At 48.1% G+C, this 14,014-nt stretch overlaps 1 protein-coding gene across 2 annotated transcripts in view; it reads left to right on the forward strand.

The window, feature by feature from the left end:
- FLVCR2 (FLVCR heme transporter 2) overlaps positions 1 to 14,014 on the forward strand; it is a 35,880-nt gene that overhangs the window by 14,711 nt on the left and 7,155 nt on the right. For both annotated transcript variants that reach the window (XM_009563679.2, XM_054068611.1), the window contains exons 4-9: positions 3,807 to 3,874; positions 4,672 to 4,775; positions 11,428 to 11,538; positions 12,169 to 12,274; positions 12,761 to 12,872; positions 13,309 to 13,364. In XM_009563679.2, coding sequence (XP_009561974.2) covers positions 3,807 to 3,874; positions 4,672 to 4,775; positions 11,428 to 11,538; positions 12,169 to 12,274; positions 12,761 to 12,872; positions 13,309 to 13,364 — 557 coding nt within the window. The remainder of the gene's footprint in view (positions 1 to 3,806; positions 3,875 to 4,671; positions 4,776 to 11,427; positions 11,539 to 12,168; positions 12,275 to 12,760; positions 12,873 to 13,308; positions 13,365 to 14,014) is intronic.

The following is a 14,014-nucleotide window of genomic DNA, read 5'->3' on the forward strand; positions in this document are numbered from 1 at the left end:
TCTTGGGAATTGTTGAAATCTCTTCTCCCTTCTCAGTGCAGTAGTCTTCTAGCAACGTCCCTCTCAGATCAGCCTTCAGCTCTGCTGTTTTGCGTTGTAGCTGCTGGTATATTTTTTTTTTATAGTATGTGATGCCTCCTCAGAAACTGGAAATAGAAAAAAATGTCAGGCAGACTGTGTCTGAAAGTTGGATTCTGTTGTCTGTTCAGTTTGTAATTACCCCTCAGGGAAAAGAAAAGGGGAAACATTTGTTCTAATAGGTGGAAACAAGCCCTAGAGGAGAGAGGAGGGCTCTTGGCACACAGAGCATGTTTAGAGTCTGACCTCTCCAGGGTAATTCCCTCTGGCAGTCACAGACAACTTGGAATGGCTGTTCAGTGGCTCATAATCCAGTCTCTCTTTCTGCTGGTCTGTGCATTATTCTGTTCCTCTCTCTGTGTCAGCCTCGTGTTAATCTCCAGCTTGACTTGAGGTGGTGACTGTTACTCAGAGAGGGAACTATGCAGTGAAACTTTTTTTTTTTTTAACTAGTCTGTCTTTAAAACAGGGACAGTTTTTCCTACTCAAGTCAAAAGTTATGTTGGCTGAGATTTAAAACACCTGCAGCCACATGAGTGCAACTGAGTCATCTTCCCTAGCTAACACAAAGATATCTGCAGCCTCTTTTAGCTTTTGTGTTAGTGTAGTTAGCCTGTGTCAGGGGAGAGAGGGGGTAATCTACTGCTTGTTCCTCTCCCCTGGCTGTAGAAAGAACGGCAGCCCTTACACGGTGCCAGGTCAGAACAGGTCTGCAGACCTCTGAGTTCTTGGTATTACCAGCACCTGCCAATGCCTTTCCTGTAGTAAGACTTGCAGTGCTGGAAGCATCGGTGGCACTGTGGATATGTTAGTGCTCATGAACTGTTTTTCAGGAAAACCCTCAGACAGTCTTTCCCCAAAAGCTACTGATGTTGCTTCCATAAAGCTGAGGCATAACATGGAGTGGGCATTAAGAAACTCTGAGTTCGCTGTATTTGGCTCTGCACTGGAGAGCAATTGTAACTGCATGTTGCTACTGGGAAGCAGGAGGCAGGAAAAGGGTAGAAAAGACTTGGTAAAGTGGGAGCGAGTGGGCAGACTCAAAGAGTCAGCATTTGGAAAGGTGATGGAGTAGTGAGGAGGAGGCAGGGCAGTGAGATCTGCGTAAAGAACCATTGTCCTGGGAGGTGACTATAAGGGTGAAGAAGAGGGAGACCAATCATTTGGCATGTAGGCAACAGGCTGCTGAACGATAGAAGACTTGCATTCTGGTCCGAGGCTTAATAAGGGCTTCTTTTGGAGCTGTAGGCAGTAAACTTTCCCTTTTCCTCTGCAAAATTGAGGAGACACTGTGGGGTCTCAAAAATGTTCTTCTACAGCGCATTACAAGTAAACTATGGTAACTAATGAATCATGTGGGACTGGACCTTCAGAAGTCCTGCTCCCAGCTACTAGTTCTGGTTTTCCTCATCTGCATGGGCAAGTGGTCACTGCCCCACTGGAAACAACTCTCGCCTGTCTTATGGGCATTCAAACAGCTGTAATTCATGGAGACACTTCACTGAGAACTGTGACGTGAACTGTCTGCAACTTTTGTCAGCCCTCACAAAAGCAAATTCGGAACATTGTCTTGATTCTTCGAATATTTTGCCTGACTCTTAGTGCCAAGTATTGCTGCCAACTCTGCATCGCTGTCTGCCCAGCTTGGGATCAGAGGCCCTCCTCTCTCTTGGAAATCTCATGCATCACAGAGCTGCTGTGAAGCTGCTATACTGACAGCATCAGCTACCAGAGCAGCATCTGGCTGTACCCACAGGGCTGCTGTCCTCTTGGCTGGGTGAGGAGTCGAGGTACACACTCTGTGTTTATGCCGAGCTTTGAAGTAAAGCAGTAGTGGTCAAAGGGACGGTGCTGATCTGCCACACTCCCATGTCCTGGCACTCCACTCCAGAGGTGGAGATAGGATGAAGCCTTATTAGGCTCTTGTGGACTCTTTTGCTATAACTAGGTGTTGCAAGGAGTGAGCTTTTGGTGCTGGAGGGTGCCTCCTTGCTGTGGGATCTGCAGTTGTTCTCCTCTCTCTGGCTGCTGGCCTAACTGGAGTTTCCATCTTTTCTGAGTAGCTCTGGGAAGAGATTGGGTGCATTCCTCCTGCCTAAAGAGCATGTCTCTCAGCTTACTGGCCCCTCCTGTAACCTCCTGGCACGTGCTTTTGGAGTATGGAGGGTTGTCACAGGCAATTGTCTTATTTGGGATCACTTGCATAAGATTCTTCATCTGTTCTCTGTGCCCTGAAGCTGTGGAGCAAGCTCTGCCTGATGTTGTCAGAGATGGCATGTGAAGTGTGATGTCCCCTCCAGCTGCCAATCTTGTGGCTCCTCAGAGTGCTTTGAGCTGTGTAGGGCAACGGGAATCCCGTGTCTCAGTGAAGGAGTGAGCTAGGGGCAGGATTGCTGACCACCCCGGGGTAGGAGAGCTGCAGGACTTAAGGGTTAGAGGAGCTCAAGGTTTTGTTCCTTTGTCAAAGCTCTGTCTGCTAGACTGCACTTCTGTGTCTTGACTTGTGAAATTTCTGCTGTAGCTGGGGCTGGCAGAGGAGAGTAGGAAGTGGGTACTTGACACGTATCTTGTTCTGGCAGGATTTCAGGCATCTGTGCCAGAGTTTTTAAACCCATGCCTCCTTATGGAGCTTTTAGATGTGTGAGCTGCAGTGGTTAAATCTGTGTCCCCATCCCCTCCTCCATCAGGATCACTGAAGCCTTGAAGAGAAACTTAACTGCAAATGTAAATGACTTTCTGAGAAGAAAGTTGCCTCTGGTTGTTACAGACCTCATCCACCTGGGGAAGGTTTCTCAGTATCGAGAGCGTAGCCGTTGCGGTACTGCTGGTCCAGCGCTCACGTGGATGTTTTTGTCTGCTATAAGCAGAGATACTTGTTTCTGTGCCCTTTGGGAAGGTGTTTAACTCAACCGTAGGTGCATGCTAGCTGAGGCAGGGTGTCTGAGTGGGGCTTGACCAGTATCACACCAATGGTTTCCATTCTCACCTTGGGCGATACTGAGAAACCTTCACCAGGTGGCTGATGCCTGTAACAGTTAATCTAACTTCCCTTTCAGAAAGACAATTACTTTCACAGTTGTTGGGTTTTTTTTTCAGGCTTCAGTGATAGCTTTTAAAATGCAAGACTTTTCCCATGCAGACACACACGCCAGGCACCTGGGGGAAGTCCTGTCCGTGCTTCACTGTCAGCTCTGCTCCTATGTGCCTTCTGGTGTTTCTTGGCTTGGAGAGGATGTTTTATACTGGCTCTCAGCAGGGAGAGTGCTATCAGGCTCTTCTCTGGGAGGAAGCCATGCAGGTCAATGGCCCTGGTGTTAATTGAACCCCAGGTGTTTGTTAAAGGTGTGATGTTGAGGCAGTTGCTTTTCGAGTATTTTATGTTGGCTGGAGGAGGAGAAAAACCCAATGCTAAAGATGGATCTGATTGTGAGGGAGGGTTGGGACTTGCAAGACCTTTCAGTACCCAAAACGTGCACAGACCTTCCTCTAGCTGCCAAGGTAAAAACCATTTTGAAACTGCAGAGTACTTCCTCCTGCACGCTGAGATCTGGCTGTCCTTGATCTGGACTTCTTTCAGTAACCTATGTCTAGCCAGTCTGGCTCTCCTGAGACTCAGTGGCCTTGTTATAGATCTCTGTTCTGTTAACTCTCTCTGCATTTATACCCTTTCACTACCCAGCAGGAGAGTAGCAAGCTCTGAATGTGTTGCATTTTTATCCCCCTCTCAGGTCTGAATGCAGGTTGCTTCTACGCCCTGTCCACTCTGCTGAACCGCGTGGTGATGAGTCACTACCCAGTAAGTGCTTCCAGCCCTCACCGCCGCCTGATGCTCGCTCTTGGCCAGTGCTGGCTGCCAGAGGAGGCTGTCAGGAGTGCAATAGCACAGCATTCCTGGCTGACTCTGGCACTAGCCGGCTGCCTGGCGGCAGAGCGTTGGTTCCTCTAGTTCTTTACATCACCAGGATGTAAAAGGATGAAAAAGCCAGCAAGCTCCAGCAAAGACAGCTTCTTTGCACCCTAAATGACAGCATTTTCTCTGAGATATTCTTGAAGCCATTGCCTTTGCCTTGTTCCTGATGGGGATTTGTACTGGGACATCTGTACCAGGAGGCTGCCCACACTCATGCTGTGATGGCAGAAAGGTGGGTTACCTCGGGAGCTGAGCTACTGTACAGTTTCCTGCTGGGGCTGTGTGCCACAGAGCTCCTTGCTGTGCTGCCTTACACTGGGTCCCAATGTTTCCTGGTTGATCTGGCCCAAATCCTAGCACCAGACAGTGAGTTTCGTAAGGTTTATGCTGACTCCTCTCAGAGTGTTCGTGCTGTCTGGTGCCCATGGGTTTTTTTTCTGGGCTGACTCAGAGATAAGTGCCAAATCACTCTTCTTCATGGACCAGAGGAGGCATCATGTTTGCTCATGATTGGGCCTAAAAGTGTTCTCGCAAAGGCTAGTTCTGTTAGTGTGTTACCAGCAGAAAACCAGTATGGGTCACTAACTTCGGTGTCTCTTCGTCTCTGGGTTCTTTGTGTTTTGCTTCGTAGTGGCCGTGACTTGGCTTCTGCATTTTGTGAGTGTGTCTGTGTCTCACCACAGGGGGAGGAGGTGAATGCTGGCAGGATTGGACTCACCATTGTACTGTCAGGGATGGTTGGGGCTCTAATCTCCGGCATCTGGTTGGACAGAACCAAAACCTACAAGTAAGTCCCTTGTTTGCATCTGTGCCCCTACTGACTGTGCTCTTCCCCCATGCTGTGCAAGGAGCAACCTTGTGCAGTTGCAACGTGGCAGTCCAGGAATCGAATCATTGGGAGGGTTTGTAGGGAAAAAATGCCATTCTTCAAAATCCACTTAGTCTAAAGTGAAATTTGGAGCTGTGTGTTAGTCTGCACTGGGCCCTTACAAGGTCTGGTTGTAGTGGTCCCTGAGGGAGCAAAGGGAGAGGGTGGGAAGACCCAGCAGCTGCTTTGTCAGGGATGAGAGAGTTCTTGGTGCAAGCAGAATTAAGACTGTACCAGACCATTTCTCAGCTCTTACAAACCAGCTTCTGTGAATCTTTGGCTTAATGAAAGGTATGTTGAATCCAGTGTATGAAGGAGCGTTGCTAAGGGGCGTTGGGATTGTGGGTGGATGATCCTGGGTTTGCTGCCTGGTGGGTTGGGAAGGCAGATCTGGCCAGCATACTCTGCCATCTGCAAAGGGACTGCTGTGAGTCTTTGAGTGTCCTGCAGCTCCCAGTCCTCGGGAACACTGACAGACCTCTGTAGGGCATCCTGGGGGACGGAGGGTTCCTGCTGGCTTTGAGAACTATCTCATAACCTGTTGTCTGAGCAGGTTGGGTGAGAGGGGGCTTTACTGGTGATGTACTAGTGATTGGCTGAAGGCAACTTAAGCCTTCTTTACTTTGCAGCAGCTTTTTGCCTGGGGGAGTCCCACTACCATTATTCTACCTGGTATCTTGGGCCAGAAAAGCATATTCTCATTGTGGGCAGCTTATATGAATGCGACTAGCTGTGGGCTTGCAGTTTCTGAAGCGACCTCTGGCCTTAGCTCTCAAGTACAGGGATGAAAAACGGAGAGAATATGGGCTTCTCTAACAAGAAAGAATGGTATGAGGACTCCTGGGTGTGCAGGGAAGGAGGAGATGACTAATACATAGACTGGTCACTTGTTACTGTTTATAGATCATCGTGTGCCACTGAATACTTCTCATTTGGTAGCCCTGGTAATTAGAAACACAGCTGTTAGAACAGCACTAGCTAACTGCAATGTAACTTGTGTCTTTTTCCAGCCCAGGGCTGGTGGCAAGGTGGCCTCAACTGGCACTGCCAGGGCAGGTGGTGTTCCTCGTTCTCCCTGAGTGGAGCTAGGTTACAGCATGAAGACTGAAGAGCTTTGTGGCTCACCAGGCAGAGCTTGTCTTGAAATTTGGCAGGACGGGAGAGAAGAAAAAAATATTATTCCTGGATTTGTTCCACAGCCCCTGCTTGCTTGGAGGGACCATGTAAGTGAGTAGAGCTGGCTTAGAGTGCAGAAAAATAGGGCTATAACACCCATGGAATTTATCCTACAGACCCCAGGGACTATCTGGGAATAGATTCAGCCTTAGGTGAGGAAAAACACTGCTAAGAATTGTTCTCCATTGCAGCCCACAAAGTATATTTCTGTGGAACTAGCAGAATTTTTCAGAGTGCTCCAGGCTTTATTTAGCCCTATTTAAAAGTCTACTTGAAAAAATCTGTCAAGATGCCAGATGTTCTAGGTAGGTACCCTCCCCCTTCCCTCTGCTGCTCAGATAGTGTCAGGAATAAAATGGTAAGCACATGAAAATCAAGAAGTAAAGATGTCAAGTCCTTTTTTTAGTCAGCTTCAAGAGAGGGAAGCAAGTGAATGGGATCCAGCTGTGATTGAGAGTAGCAGAGAGTGGTTAATAACAGAAGGAATTGCAGAGCTCTACATGCGTGTTTGCTCTTTATTGTCCCATCAGCAGTTCCTTGAAAGGGGGAGGCTGTGCTAAGTCAGGCTTTCCCCATCTGTCATGCTTACGCACCAAATGGCCTTGCATTCTTGCTTTTATTTGGCAGGCAAGTCCCTGCAACGGCCCCTGAGCTGTTCTTATTTTTGGAATTAGTAGGCACAGATTTGGCCCATACAAATATGTGAGTTGCTTTATGATGAATGAGTGGTCCTAGAACCGGGGCTGCCTCTGGTGGGGTGGCTTGTTGAGAACAGCCCACCTCTTTGAAAAAATACGTTTTGACATCAAGTTAAACAAGGCTTCGTGTACCTCCTTCAGGTTCCTGGTTCAGAAGAGAGATGGGATTGTGACATCTGGAGATTTGGTATGTGTAGCAGAATCTGGCACAGAATCAGGGGCTTGGGGACCGGACTAGTCAGCACTTCTCTTTGGCCACACTTTGCTTTTAAGGGCAGTGTTCACATGGCCTTGGGTCCAGCTGGTTCCGGGCAGAAATCAGAAATACCCATCTCTGTTGACTGGGCAGAGGACCCCAAGTGGTGTTTTAAACTTAGGTCTGTACAGGCCTGAAGTGCATAGAAATTTGGGAAGGAAAGACTTGGATATCGGAGAATGTGGCATTTAGGTTTCTTACACTGAAAGGTGAATGCTCTCTTAGTCTAGTTTGGCATGCAATTTGAATCATTTTGCTGTACCCCTTTTCCATGTTAGTCCTTGTGTAGTGGATATGCCTTCACCCTGTCCTGCTGTATCACTTATATAAATAGTTTATCAAGGCTGTCCTTTTTTGTGACCTTCATACGGGAAGAAAGTTGCATAAAACTGAGTATCAGAGGATGAGGAGGTGGTGAAAAATCAAACCATCCCTCTCCAGCCTCTAATGCTTCAGTACCTTCGGCAGTGAGGTCCTTCTGGGAGTATAGAGACAAGGCCTTTGTTCAGGGTCTTGCACAGCCTGGAATGTGCTGTCCTTGTGCCAAAGCCTGTAGAGGCAATCCATCATCCAGTCTGTATAGCAGAGCGCTCAGGAGCAGCACTCATCCCAGCGAGCAGCTGGACCTGTGGCACGTGGCTGTAGCCTCCCGGCTGCCTCTGTTAAATTGTTGCTTCAGATTTTGCCTCTAGTGTGTTCGCAGCTCCGATCTCCTGTGAGTCTGGTCCTGTCCCTTTGGCTTTCTTTATCCACGCAACCTTGTGAGACACAGCTGGGCTGGGCCATGCCCGGCCCTTGCTCTTGAGCCTCCTCTGGAGCTGGCTGAACAGCGGGAGTGGGGCTCTCCAGTTCAATACTCTTCCCTGCTGATGCTGGCCTTTTTGCCCGAATTCTTTATTTTCTCACAGTCCCTTATGTGAGCATTTTGATTTGCCTCTTAAAAATGTGGCTAGGAGGGCAAATGATTGTCAGGGCAGCTTAAGTGCACTGAAGTGACAAGTGTTCCAGCTCCTGCAGAGATCTCCCTCTGGCTCTGGTGCCTTCGTAGCACTGCTTCCACATGGGTGCACTGGGTTTCCTTCCCACACCCAGAGCACAGGAGCAGGTTAACCTCAGTTGTCCTGAGGTGATGTAGCAGGATGTGTAACTCCTGTCCTGGACTGACTGCACTGGACAGCCTTTCAGGGAGAGTGGCTGTACCCGTTCCAATATTTACCTGACAATAATTATCAGTTCATGTAGGACCATCGTGGAAACAGGTTGCGAAAACCACCAGGATGCTGTGCAGATGCCTTCTGTGAATGTGCTTCTCCTCTGGGTTTTTATCTCTCCAGTAACATCTTTATGGCTATGATAAGAGGCTTATCAAACAAAACCAGGCATTATTCCATGCCCTGGTGCCCCTGGGGCCATAGAGCATTCTTCTTGTTTCATCTAGTGTGCACGGTGGCGAAGGCCACTTTCTGAGAAACACCCTTCCTTGGAGTTTTTCCCCAGGGGTTTCTTTGTTTTCTTTTGCAGCAGTATCTACCTCTGTCTCAACTAAACCCTCTGCAAATTTTCAGGCCTTATTTGCACTACTGAGTACTAAATCTCCTTTTTTTGTCATCAGTGGTATGCTCAGAGTCTTGCTAAAGTCTGGCTTAGCAGAAGTCTGCCTGTGTGCATGAGACTGCAGCAGAAGTTGCATTCAGGGCTGTCTGTTCAGGTCCCCGTTGGGGACTGTGTTGGGCAGGCAGCCGCTCCGTGCGTGGGTTCAGAGTGCTTCCTGATGTGTGATTTCCTCAGCGTACGAGCTTGTGGTCTTGTTCTTTCACAAGAGCCTATCAATGTGTTTTGTCCTGCTGGAGCCTAATGATTCAGGGAGGCAGGTCAGTGAGGAAAGCTCATCGGCTCCTTGAGCCAGGTAGTGTGCAGTAGATGTGGTACCCATGGCAAGATGGAACAGTTTTCTCCATTTTGTCCCCCACTAATTTCTGCCGTTCCGATTGAGAGCACCGCTGGCCTTAACCTGCAAAAGCTGGCTGCTCCTCTGAGCCTGCCTGCTGTAGTTCTCAGTGTGGGGAGTGCATGTTTTGGGGACTTCTTTCTTGCAGCGTGAATAATTGACATAACATCAATGTGAAACAGAGTCTTGACCATATCCGATCATTAACTCCATCATCGTTTCATGAAGTTGAGGAGTGATGTCACGAGAGAGTGAATTGGATACAAGCTACTTAGAATAATTGAACCATGAGCCTGGGAAACTGGGTAAGATTTTTTGGGACTCTGAGAGCTGCATTGGACCAAAACTGGCTGTGGGAAGGAAAAAAAATGTGCCAAATGTCCCTGTTGGCAAAGACTAAGCTTCTTAGGGTCACAGCCAGCTCTTGTGGGCACTGTATTTTAGCACTGACTGCTATGTAGTTTGAAGATCCTTGTATATGGGAGGAGCACCCACTTCATGCTGAGTCCGTGCAGCCGAGGGAGCTGTAATTCTAGGCTGGAACCGCTTTCCTAGTCAGTGCAATCCACAGCTGCTTGTCAAGAGATGGGAAGCATAAGAACACACAGGAGGTACCTGAGCTGCCCTGTATTCAGCAGAGAGAGGCTTTGACATGCTTCTCAAACTAGATACATTTTAAGGTCCCTTCCAAACCATTCCATGGTTCTCTTTCATGCTCTCTAACTCCTGTGTCAGTCCTTCATCTCTTCTCTTTCTGCAGTCTCTGCGCTGTTTGCTGGTCCCGTAGCAACTCTCTGTAACAGGTATAGTAGAAGTTTATGCTGCATTCGTAGGTGACTTTTTTTCCTTCATGAAAGAACGTATTCTAGAAATAATACAGCATTGGAGGTTAAAGGATTTGCCTATCCTTTTGACATAAACTGAAATCACTTATCACAGCAAAGTGTTGTTTAGACTTTCAGTGCACTGAATGTGTCTAGTGAACTGGTGTAAGTATGGCTCGATAGCTGAGGTCTGAAATTAGCTTAGCCTGTATCTGGATAAGAAGCGATGTAGGAGCATGAAACCCACTGACTTCAATCACTGCCAGCAGTGAGGGAGGACAGAACCTTAGCTGGAACATTCTGGTTTTATCTGTAGTAATTCAGTGTAGTGGAAAAACTTTATCATGGAATATAATACTGGCTGCCCATTTGGGGTTGGATTTTTGGCAGTGGTTATTTGCATGAAAAAGGAAAAAAAAAAAAAAAGTGGAAACAGTTTGAGGTCTGGTTTCCTTAACAGAATTCTAGGAACTGATACCAAACACATTCTTTAATGGATTAAGACTAAAATTTGTAGAAAATGCACGTAGCTCATAGTTATACATTTAACGTCTTCCTAAAAGACAGTGGCTCAAAAGTTAATCTTTTGTCAGTTCTGGTAACTGCTCTGCTTTCAAGAGCCTGGTGGAATTTCAATAAGGTAAAGGGTTTACCTTTGCATCCTTCCTTCTCAAAATTATGTTCTATGAAGGGCTATGTGCTACCTCTTGTACTAGGAAGAGCCATGATTATTTTTTTTTCCCCTATGTGGGAAGAGTTTCCTTGCTGCCTGGTCAGGGATGACCATTGCTAGCGTTTCAGTTGTGGTAAAGCTGGCATGGGCTGCTGCATGTGCCTCGCAGTTCTGAGCCTGCTGGTGGTCCTCAGTGTGGCCAGGCTGCAGATACGGCTGTTCCCAGGATCTGCCTGGGATGCTTCCCGGGCACGCTGTCTCTTTGTCCGCTTTGCCCAGAGATGAGAGCCTGTGGTTCAGCTGCCGTTGGCCGTGGGGAACCGGCACAAGTCCTGCTGAATGCTGCTGTGGTTTGAAGGTGAGGTGGTGAGGGCAACCTGGCTTGCACATCGCCTGCCCAAGTACAGTAGGCAGTTTAAACAGGAAGGAGCAGCGATGAAAGGTGTTTGGGATAGCATTGAAAAATATAAGATCATAACACTGTTAGCTGTTTTGTGTCATCTCTTCCCTTTGTTTTCCTGCTTAGTCACCTCAGCTCCTGCTTCTGAGTGTGTCCAACTGGCTGTAGTACAAAGGGTGCTCAGGAAAGATTAATGATATCTTAGTTTGGCTCTTGTTCTCTCCCTCGAGAATAATGTACAGTACATGACCAGGGACCTGTCAGCCCACGGTAGGACCTGAACTTCCTGACTGCCTCGTGGGTCCCTTCTTAGAAATGTGATGACGTGACCCCACAGGGAGCGAAGCCCCAGTCCTGAGGCAGGGATAGGAAAACTCCTAAGGTGCTGTTCTTGCTGCTGCTGCCCTGCTGTGTGCACAGACCCCTGTGTGCTCTGTCAGTCCAGTTCCTCTCTCTGGGGTAAGGCTGTCAGAGAGCTGTGTAACTGTGTAATTTTATTTTTTTTAACCACCTGCTGCAAACTCTTTTGTTGGTGGAAAAAAAAAAAAAGAATAGGAGTGGATTAAATAAAACCTTGACTGTGCTTTTTCTTGCAGACAGACAACACTAGCTGTCTATATCATGTCTCTGATTGGAATGATAGTCTTCACCTTCACTCTTAACCTCGGCCACCTCTGGGTTGTATTTGTGACTGCAGGCATACTAGGGTAAGTTCACAGGCTGCTTTTGTCTAGGTATGAGCTGCGAGGGGATGAGCAGGGAGGCAGAGCTCATGGTGCAGGAGGGATTGGGGAAAGCCATAGCTTGTGTGTGGCTCCTTGCATAGTTTAAGGGAAAAATGATCCGCTCTTCCCAGTTTTCTCTTGTGTGTGTTGTAGTAGTCAGTGACAATAGCATGGTCCTGCTTAGCTGCAGCTGCCTGAAATGTAGTCAAGTGAAAGCATTTGAGAAGCAAATGGTGCCACAGCCCCGTATGGGGTAGCCCACAAATGGGCAGGAGTGAGAAGCATGTGGGCTCAGGTGGCTGTTGGACCGTGCTGGGGATGCTGCCCCTTAGAGTTACTTGTGGGAGATGCTGCTTTTAATGCCTTGTAGCAACCAGCAATTCCCTGCTGGCCTGTTTCTGTGTCTTAAGGCTGTGGGCAGAGGTATTTCTGGGCAGGAGGAAGACTTGTGCCACGGTGAAGGAGTCAGACAGCTGCCTGGGCTGTGACATTGCTAAGGGAAACATCCTGTGCAGTCAGCGAAGCATCCCGAAACGGATATGGGCAACGCTGTCTCTTAAGTCTTAGTTACGGCTGTTGCTGAGTGTTCCTTTTTGTGTGTTTTTTTTACAGGTTTTTCATGACAGGGTACCTTCCTCTGGGCTTTGAGTTTGCTGCAGAACTGACTTACCCAGAATCAGAAGGAACATCATCAGGGCTCCTTAATGTCTCAGCACAGGTAAGTGTGCAGTTTTCCCTTTGCTTACCTCCTTATAGGCAGGGAGATTCAATTGCAGGTCCCAGCCTTGGCTCCTATTTCTTGTCAATGGTTCTTGTGATATACTGCAGATATAAACCCATGGGAGCTGGCTTTTTAAATTTTATTCCTCGTGGCTTTTCTCTAGTGGTACCCATTCTGTTTCTGCTTAGGAAAATCCATCAGGATGCCGGTTATTCTTGCCTTTTACAGCGTTGTTCCTAGCAGCTTAGGATCTGGCTCTTCTCCAGTGGGAGATGGGATTCCAGCTTAAAGAGTCATGGGTTTTCCCATCAGCTGCAAGGAGGTGCACCCTCTGTGTGTGTTTATAGCCAAAGTTCGGCCTCTCTAGGCCAACAGCTTTGCTGGCCTATATGCTCTGATACTTTTGTAAAGATGAGAAGCCGTTTGGGCTGCTTTGTAGTAACAGTACAGCTTCAGACTGCCTTTATTTCCTTTTTTTTGTAGATTTTTGGTATAGCTTTCACCATCAGCCAAGGGCAAATCATGGATCACTTCGATACAAGGGCAGGAAACCTCTTTCTTTGTTCCTTCCTGTTCTTGGGGACCATTATGACAGGTAATTATTTTTTTTTCAGCATTGCTCTGTTGTGACTCCTCCCCTGCGGCTCAGCATATGAATTGAAGGGTTTTTGTGTGTAGTGGTGCCTTCAAGAAAGGGCAGGACCCACACAGCAGTCCCATAGCAATGCTGCTGTGCTTTTTGAAATTTCTAGTCTGTGTTGCAAAGCAGATCCAGGGATTCTTGCCCTGGCTGCTGGCTGAGATCTCAAAGACTCTGTGCTCCATACCTTCTACATGCTACAATAAGGAGTCTCCAATCCTGCCTGTTTCAGAGTGTCTCCTTCCTGCCTTATCCAACAGAGTGGTTTCCCTTGCTCACCGTAACGCGTTCTCGTCTCTTTTGGGGCCTCTGCTGCCCCTTTTGAGTACTGGGGAAAATTGATTTTGGTGACTTAACTGCCTTCACATCTCTCTTTCTCCCTCTTTCCCAGCATTCATTAAGGCTGATCTCCGAAGACATCAGGCCAATTTGAATATTGAACAGACAGTGAGTAAACCGCCTTCATTCCTTGCTGTACCCCTGTTATTAGCTCAGGTCATCACCCAACCTCTCTCCTCCCTAGGATGGGGCTGGCCCTTTCTGAGTTACGATGGCAGCTGCAGTTCTCTTATCCCAGCCTGTGGGGAGGCTCCTTGTTGGCATTTTCAGACAAGTGGCTGTAATCCCAGCTCTGACAGCTGCTGAGACCGCTGTTTGTTTACTGTTAAGGTCACGCAGAATCTGTAAGCTCCGGTCCTCTTGGAGTCTGTAGGGCTTCAAGTATCTTTGTATTGTCGAGGGACAGACGCAGGGCAGTGCTGTGCTCACTTCCCTCTCCTGACAGTGCACTGAGCCCTCCAGGGCTTTGCCATTGTTCAGAGCTGGGTAGCTATTATTCCAGGCCTGTAGGGAGGCAAGTTATTCCTCTTATTCCCTGCCCTCAGCTGCCAAATGGGGCTCAGTGTATGGGACTGGAGGAAGTTGGTGGCAAAGCCCAAATGAGGGCTTGAGCAGGCTGACTCCCCAGCCCTTGTGCGCTGTGCTGCAGGCGAGGCTGCTAGATCGTGTGTGTGCACCAGAGCCTGGGATGTGATGTCCCCATGGCGTGCTCTGCAACAGATGCAACTGATTGCATGTGGGAGAGGGCCTCCAGTGAA

Source organism: Cuculus canorus, chromosome 5, assembly GCF_017976375.1.
Source record: "Cuculus canorus isolate bCucCan1 chromosome 5, bCucCan1.pri, whole genome shotgun sequence".
Lineage (NCBI taxonomy): Eukaryota > Metazoa > Chordata > Aves > Cuculiformes > Cuculidae > Cuculus > Cuculus canorus.